General features: G+C 47.0%; 1 protein-coding gene across 1 annotated transcript in view; it reads left to right on the plus strand.

Annotated features, from left to right (window-relative positions):
* Window positions 1-7,548, plus strand: part of SNX25 (sorting nexin 25) — a 261,350-nt gene extending 253,802 nt beyond the window's left edge. The window contains exon 19 of the mRNA XM_040334158.1: window positions 6,890-7,548. Within this exon, the coding sequence (XP_040190092.1) occupies window positions 6,890-6,985 (96 nt within the window). The 3' untranslated portion in view covers window positions 6,986-7,548. The remainder of the gene's footprint in view (window positions 1-6,889) is intronic.
* Window positions 7,549-8,729: the final 1,181 nt, after the last annotated feature.

The raw sequence follows: 8,729 nt of genomic DNA on the forward strand, positions 1-8,729 counted from the left end.
TAGAGATGGGGGTCTGGCCAAGAAGCATTTGCACTGTACTACAATGGTAGAACAGTGGATTGATATTCAAATTTGCATTTTAGTACCCTCCCACTTGTATGGTGGTTGAAAAGTATTTGCTTGTGTAACTCAACCCAGAAGATGACAGCTACAAGTCTTGCACTGGTAAGAAATTGGGGTCTTAAGCCGACCATAGATTACTTAAATCTTGGCAAGTTCAGAAGGAATCAACCAAGATTCGTCCATCTATGGGCAGGCTGGCTGTACTGAAGTCGATCCATCAATAGACTTCAGTACAATCAGCCTGTCGGACTTCTTTCATGTGATCACTGTCGGCAGTGATGGCTGCCAGCAGTGATCATTGTGTTCTGCTGGTAGGGAAGGCTCCCCGCTGGCAGAACACAATAGAGCTGCAGAAGGTATTCTCCCATCAACACTGACTATTGATGGGGGAATCAATCGATTTTATTTCCTTCTATCTGTGGTGGAAGGATAGAAGATTGCATAATCTATGGCAAGGGTCTCCAAACTTTCTAAACAAAGGGCCGGTTTACTGTCCTTCAGACTTCAGGAGGGCCAGATCATGGCCAGTTTTTTTTTTTGGCATCAGTAGGGGTAAACATCACCACTTTGGTATTTTATGTTAGAGGGAAAGTGCCCCATTGTTGGTATCATAAGGAGGAACCGTGTCCTATTATTAGTGTCAGTGGGAAAAATAGTGCTCTATTGTTGGTGTTCGATGGCAGAATGGTGTCTTGAATCAGTGGGAGGAGAAGTGTCCCAAGGGCCTTATAAAAGCGAGCAAAGGGCCGCAGTTTGGAGACCCCTGATCTATGGGCTACTTTAGGCTAATAGGAATGTTCTTGTGTTTTCTTTATCGTACATCACGGGACACAGAGCGGCATTCATTACTATATGGGTTATATGGAGTACCTTCAGGTGTAGACACTGGCAATCTCAAACAGGAAATGCCCCTCCCTATATAACCCCCTCCCATAGGAGGAGTACCTCAGTTTTTCCGCCAGTGTCTTAGGTGTTAGTCATGGTTTAGCTTGCCTCCACATCCTTGGGATTAGGTGAGCTAACCGGTTCTGTCCAAAAAAGCCTCAGCGCTAAAGTGGTCAGTAACCGGACCCCAAACCCTTGGGGTATAGCCCATAATGCTTTTCTTTTTAGAGAGCTGGACCCTGGGCCCAGAACTTAGAAACCTTTGGGTGCCTAATGTTTCTGTTGCCAGAGTGCTATATGGGCCCAGGACAGTGGATCCTTCATAGGAACCCAGGGCCTGAAGGTCTAGACATCCCCACCGAGATGGGGGAAGATTGGGCCTCTTGCTTGGCAAAGTCCTGCGGCATGGAGCAGGTAAGTGAGGGGAAAACTTGCGGAACTTGGTTCTTAGCAGGTTTTTTCTGGGGGGTCACAGGGGACATGCCTAAAGTTATGCACTGCATCTGGCAAACTAGTCACATATCATAAAGATAGGATGGCTCTATATGTATTATTCCCCATAAGATGTGACCTCCCTTGTAGTGTTGGAAAAGCATTGAGTGGGGCCTGTGTTATATAAAAATATATGTGTGTGTCAGAGAGCTGTGCTTACCTGCAAGCCTCCAGGCGATGCTCCATTCAGTCTTCCTCCTCACGGCCTGCAAAGCAGGCAAAACGCTGACCTCCTCATGGCTGCAGTTTGCTGGAGCAGAGAGGTCCCTTCCTCCCAACCCCACCCCCCCCCTGTCGGGAGGGGCATTTCCTGTTTGAGATTGCTGGGGGGGAAGGGCGGGTCAGTGGCTTAAGGAAGGGGCGGCCCTTCCTTGTTTGTTCCATATAGCTCATTCAATACTTTGGAACTGAGGAGGAAAGACCAGAACGGCAAGCACGGGGCGCCGAGGACACACAGTGGCCAGAAAGAATATTGCAGTCTTCAGAAAGACTGTTTTCAAGCCTAGGAATAGGCTGTTTCTTTTCCATCTCATAGTTTTTCTTGCAATACTACTCAGGGGGACAGAATGTTTTTTTCTTTCCTAGATTTGAAAAAAAAAAAAAAAAAAAGATTTTTTTTTGAAAAAAAAAAAAAAAAAAAAAGAGAAGTGTCATCTAGGGGAGAGGAAGCATTTTTTTATCCCCCAAACAGGTGTTTGGGCATTTAACTATTTATAAGTCCCAGGTACCAATAAGTAGCAGGTGTACCTCGGTATTGTACCATGGCATCAAAAAACAAGGGTACAAGAGGTGGGGATTCCCCCAGAGAGTCTGAGGTCTCGGACAATGCTATGCCGCTGCTTTCCCCACAGGGAGCCTTGGGGCCATCGGGATCTGGGGCTGGAGCTGACGCGGGTCAGTCCAACCCTAAGATGGTCACGGAGGAGGTATTACTCACCTCTTTAAAAGAGATGCAGAAAAGCATGGGAAAAATGATATCCGCAGCTATGCGGGGCAGTAAGCGGAATAGATCTCCGTCGCCCGAGCGCGGACCCTCAGAAGAGGAGGTCCTTTCCTCAGGGGAATTGGACGACCTCTTGGACAAGGACCAAGTAGGTTCAGGGATCGAAGATCCGGATACAGAGGAGTCTGGGGCAGTCTCCCTGAGGGAGAGCTGGTGGATTCAAGGATTGTCGGACTTGGTCCATAGGGCATTCAACTTGCCAGTACCAGATCTCCAGGTATCGACGGTTTCAGATTTGGGTTCACTGAGGGCGCCTCAAAGCAATGCTGTGTTTCCGATCCATCCTCTATTAGAGGGAGTTTTGTTCCAAGATTGGAACAAGCCAGATAAGATCTTCTTACCACCTAAGAAGTTCTCTGTCCTATATCCTATGGAAGAAAAATTTTCCAAAAGATGGGCTACTCCTGCAGTGGACGCAGCCATCTCATGTGTTAACAAATCGTTAACATGCCCTGTAGAAAACATACAGGTGTTCAAGGATCCAGTTGATAAGCGCTTGGAAGCACTACTTAAGAACTCCTTCACTACTGCAGGGGCAGTAGTACAGCCAGCTGTGGCTGCGATTGGGGTCGCTCAAGCATTATCGGATCAATTTAAGCAGATGCTTAAACTTATTCCTGCCCAGCAGGCAGAAGAATTTTCGGATGTCCCTAAGGCCATATGTTTTACGGTAGACGCAATCAAGGATTCTATCCAGCAAGCGTCACGTTTATCGTTATCCCTTATCCATATGAGAAGACTCTTATGGTTAAAAAGCTGGGAGGCTGAGCCCCCATGCAAGAAGCTCCTGGTAGGGTTCCCCTTCCATGGAGGACGACTCTTCGGAGAAGACCTAGATAAATACATTCAGACCATTTCAAACGGCAAGAGTACTCTCTTGCCAACTAAGAAGAAGGTTCAGGGGCCTGCGTTTAAACGACAGTATTCCCCTGGGCAGGGGCCCTCTAATGCCAAGCAGTATCGACGGCCTCCTGCAAAAGCAAACTTCGGCTTCAACAGCAAGTCACAAGGACAGGCTGTTAGAGGCAAAAGGCAGTGGTTTCGCAAACCAGCAAAACCAGCCCCCAAGCCAACCTTATGAAGGGGCGCCCCCACCCACGAAGGTGGGGGGAAGGCTGCGACTCTTTTCAGAGATTTGGGAAGCCAGCATTCCCGACGAGTGGGTACGGTCTTCCGTGGCCACAGGCTACAAATTAGATTTCCTAAGGTTTCCTCCTCCTCATTTCCAGGAGTCGAGGATTCCAAACGATCCGCCTCGGATTCCGGCCAGCCTGGAACAGGGGCTGGGTTTCTACTCCAACCTATTCATCATCCCCAATGGAGATGTCAGGCCAATTTTGGACCTAAAGATGGTAAATGCATATCTAAAGATCCGCTCATTTCGGATGGAATCCGTGCGGTCAGCAGCTGCCACACTCCAGAAGGACGACTTCATGGCGTCCATAGACATAAAGGATGCCTACCTTCATGTTCCAATTTATCAGCCACATCAAAGATATCTACGCTTCATGGTGGCTTCGCGTCACTTCCAATTCGTGGCGCTTCCCTTCGGGTTGGCTACGGCCCCCCGGGTGTTCACGAAGGTCCTAGCTCCGATCCTAGCCAAGCTAAGGATCCAAGGGGTCACGATCCTAGCATACCTGGACGACCTCCTAGTCATAGACCACTCGTCTCCCGGCTTGGAGCGAGCAGTGGCCCTCACGGTCCAATACCTCGAGAGGTTCGGCTGGGTCCTAAATCGAGAAAAGTCAGCTTTCCAGCCCACAAGGCAGTTGGAATATCTCGGCATGAGATTAGACACAGAACAAGGAGTGTTCCTACCTCTGAGGAAGGTAAAAGCCATCAAGGAATTAATCCTACTGGTTCTAAGCAAGAAAGAACCGACTATTCGCCTATGTATGAGGTTACTAGGCAAGATGGTGGCCACATTCGAGGCGGTACCATACGCCCAGAGCCACACTCGCATCCTACAGGCAGCCATCCTGTCAGCATGGAGCAGAAGGCCACAGGCCTTGGATATCCCGTTGCCGCTCTCATCAAGAGTCCGACAAAGTCTGTGTTGGTGGTTAGACCCTCAGAATCTACTGAAAGGGAAGTCTTTCAGCCCAGTGGCTTGGAAGATAGTGACCACAGACGCCAGCCTGACGGGCTGGGGAGCAATTTTGGATGGTTGCACTCGCCAAGGTACTTGGGCAAAGCCAGAGAAGCAGTTGCCCATCAACATCTTGGAGCTCAGAGCTGCTCGACTAGCCCTCAGGGCTTGGACGTCAAAATTGCAGGGGTTCCCGGTGAGAATTCAATCAGACAATGCCACGGCCGTGGCATACATAAATCACCAAGGGGGAACCAGGAGTCAAGCCGCTCAGAGAGAGGTGAGCTTGATTCTCCTATGGGCAGAGGCTCATGTGCCCTGCATATCGGCAATATTCATTCCAGGAGTGGACAACTTTCAGGCGGACTTCTTAAGCCGCCAGACTCTATGGCCGGGGGAATGGTCTCTGCATCCACAAGTCTTTCAAGCACTCTGCCAAAGATGGGGAGTGCCGGACGTGGATATCATGGCATCGAGACTCAACAAGAAACTAGACAGGTTCATATCCCGCTCAAGGGATCCGATGGCCTGCGGAACCGATGCGTTGGTTTGCCCTTGGCATCAGTTCAAACTTCTTTATGCGTTTCCCCCGCTCCAGTTACTACCCCGCCTGCTGCGCAGGATCCGGGTGGAGCACATACCAGTCATCCTGGTAGCTCCAGCATGGCCCAGAAGGGCAGGGTACTCACTAATCTTAAGGATGGTAGTGGGAGACCCTTGGACTCTTCCTCTACGGCCAGACCTGCTATCGCAAGGTCCGATCCTCCACCCTGCCTTACGGCATCTAAATTTGACGGCCTGGAAGCTGAATCCCTGATTCTCAGGGGTAGAGGTCTGTCTCAGAAAGTAATCTCTACCCTAATCAGAGCCAGGAAACCGGTCTCTAGGGTGATTTATTACAGGGTCTGGAAGGCCTATGTAGGCTGGTGTGAGTCCAAGCGATGGCTTTCTCGCAAATTTACCATCGATAGAGTATTAAGTTTTCTCCAGCTAGGAGTGGATAAAGGATTGGCATTAAGCACAATCAAAGGACAGATTTCTGCTCTGTCAGTGTGGTTTCAGCGGCCGCTGGCCACCCACTCGCTGGTTAAGACCTTCCTTCAAGGGGTCTTACGTATTAGACCTCCAGTTAAATCCCCGCTTTGTCCGTGGGATTTAAATCTTGTTCTGTCAAGTTTACAGAAACAACCGTTTGAGCCGTTGGCTGATATTCCTTTGGTTCTACTGACAAGGAAGTTAGTATTTTTGGTTGCCATAGTTTCCGCAAGAAGAGTTTCGGAGCTGGCGGCCTTATCCTGTAAGGAACCATATCTTGTTTTTCATAAGGACAGGGTCGTTCTACGCCCTCATCCTTCCTTCCTACCGAAGGTCATATCCAGTTTTCATTTGAACCAGGATTTGGTATTACCATCCTTCTTCCCTAAACCTACTTCCAGAAAGGAAGGGTTGCTGCATACCTTGGATATTGTCAGGGCCATGAAGGCCTATCTTAAAGCTACAAAGAAGATCCGAAAAACAGATGTGCTGTTCATTCTACCGGATGGGCCCAAGAAGGGGCAGGCAGCTGCAAAGTCCACCATTTCTAGGTGGATTAAGCAATTAATCACTCAGGCCTACGGCTTGAAAGGGTTGCCTCCTCCAGTATCATTAAAGGCTCATTCTACTAGAGCCATGGGCGCCTCCTGGGCAGCACACCACCAGATCTCTATGGCTCAAGTTTGCAAGGCGGCAACCTGGTCTTCTGTCCACACGTTTACAAAATTCTACAAGTTGGACGTAAGAAGGAATACTGATACTGCCTTCGGGCAGGCAGTGCTGCAGGCTGCAGTTTGAGACCCTCGGATTCCGGGGGCTCCTCTTTTTTGAGTTAAATTTAAAATTTAAAATTATTTTTCTCAACTAAATTGGATTTATTATGATTTGAGTATATCTCTAAATTAAATCCTTTTGTCTTGGAGATGTTCTCCCTCCCCTCATTGTAAGCATTGCTTTGGGACATCCCATATAGTAATGAATGCCGCTCTGTGTCCCGTGATGTACGATAAAGAAAAAGAGATTTTTAATACAGCTTACCTGTAAAATCTTTTTCTTGGAGTACATCACGGGACACAGAGCTCCCACCCCTCTTTTTTGAGGACCATTTTGGGAGGCATACTGCTTGCTACAAAACTGAGGTACTCCTCCTATGGGAGGGGGTTATATAGGGAGGGGCATTTCCTGTTTGAGATTGCCAGTGTCTACACCTGAAGGTACTCCATATAACCCATATAGTAATGAATGCCGCTCTGTGTCCCGTGATGTACTCCAAGAAAAAGATTTTACAGGTAAGCTGTATTAAAAATCTCTTTTTTCAGGTACTGATGGAAGTCTGTCTGCTAGAGCTATGTCCAGAACTGAGAAGCCACTTAGAACAGTTGAAAGCCGGACCAGCCTGCAACAGCACAAAGTGAACCACTACTTCGAATGTCTGTGTAACAATAGACATGCTAATTATTTTCCTCTTTTCCATAGAGGGCTGACTGAGGACTACTTGCGCTCCTGTGTCTTTTTCCCCCTTCTTTATTTTATGTAAAATATACAGGTTGGGGAAGCCGTTGCTGTAGTGTAGAATGAGAAGGTAATGCTGCACCACTTTTTACTCAAAAACTAAGAAAAAAAAAACCCATAAAAATGTAATTTGGTTACTGGCTTCTGGATCATGAGATGAGGCACTAAGGACAGGGGGCATCTTTTATCCAGTTCAGTGCCACGTGGGACCGTTAAGGCGCTGGACGTACTCGACATTCAAAGAGCAGACATTTCGTAAGATAGTGTTAAATAATTGAATGTTGTACAGATCATTTCCTCATTGAGGATCCTGAACATTCCTTTATTATTTCCGGTGTATTGAAGAATGTTTTGTGCAATACTTTACGTAATGTTATTGTGAATATTTTATTCTTTATTGCTTTTATTTTTACCAAAGACTGCCCATTATTTAAAATATTTGTAAGCAATAAATACAAAAATTTATTTTTGTCCTTTTTAGTTTCTTTATTTAAAAATATTGTAATGTATAGCGGCAACCAAACCCAATCCATCTGATACTGATCTCATTTCAACAACATGAATTCTGACTGGGTGCTAAAAGTTACTGTGTGTATCCAAATTAAAGGGGTTGTAAAGGTAAAAAAATAAATCCCTAAATAGCTTCCTTTAACTTAGTGCAGTCCTCCTTCACTTACTTCACATCCTCTGATTTTGCTTTTAAATGTCCTTATTTCTTCTGAGAAATGCTCACTTCCTAATCTTCTGTCTGTAACTACACACAGTAATGCGAGGCTTTCTCCCTGGCGTGGAGAAAGCCTCTTGGGGGGGGGAGGGGGTGAGCAGGAGGGTCAGGACGCGATCTACTTTGCAGATAGAGAAAGGAGCTGTGTGTTAGTGGGCGTCCTGACACTCCTTGCCCCCTCCCCCCTCAAGAAGCTTTCTCCACACCAGAGAGAAATCCTGGCATTACTGTGTGGAGTTACAGACAGAAGAACAGGAAGTGAGCATTTCTCAGAAGAAATAAGGACATTTAAAAAGCAAAATGGAAGGATGAGTTGAAGTGAAGGAGGACTACACTAAGGTAAAGGAAGCTATTTAGGGGGAAAAAAAATTACCTTTACAATCCCTTTAAGAATGCTTTTCCAGCAACCAATCATTGTGAGTGTTCTTGGGAAATAACCATTTGTTCCGCCCAATAGAACATATATTAGCGGTTTGAATTAGATTGGTGTATGTGGGAAATGCAGACAGTGCTTCTATGAAAACGGTTTAATTTGTCCTTCCATTTTCAAAGATCACGATCAAAAAATAAATGGAAGATATACAAGTAAATATGTCTCATTGTTACTATTTCCTGCAAGTCTGCTCTCCCCCTCCCCCCCTGCAGTCATCTGGGACACGTCACAGGTCCCAGATGACTGCCGGACCATTCAGGACACGCAGCGTGACTTACACATGCTCAGCACGCACCTGACTGCGAACCCGCAAGCTGTCACAGCCAGGTGCCCACAGTTGAAATTCCGGCGCCAGGGAGAGCAGCAATGGCTCGGGTGAGCACAGCGCTGGATCATGGGACAGGTGAGTGTGCCTTTATTACACTTTTTGTAGCTGCTGACTTTCAATAAGCATTAAACAACTGGAGCTTCTCTTTAACCACTTGAGACC

This window comes from Rana temporaria, chromosome 1 (assembly GCF_905171775.1).
Source record: "Rana temporaria chromosome 1, aRanTem1.1, whole genome shotgun sequence".
Lineage (NCBI taxonomy): Eukaryota > Metazoa > Chordata > Amphibia > Anura > Ranidae > Rana > Rana temporaria.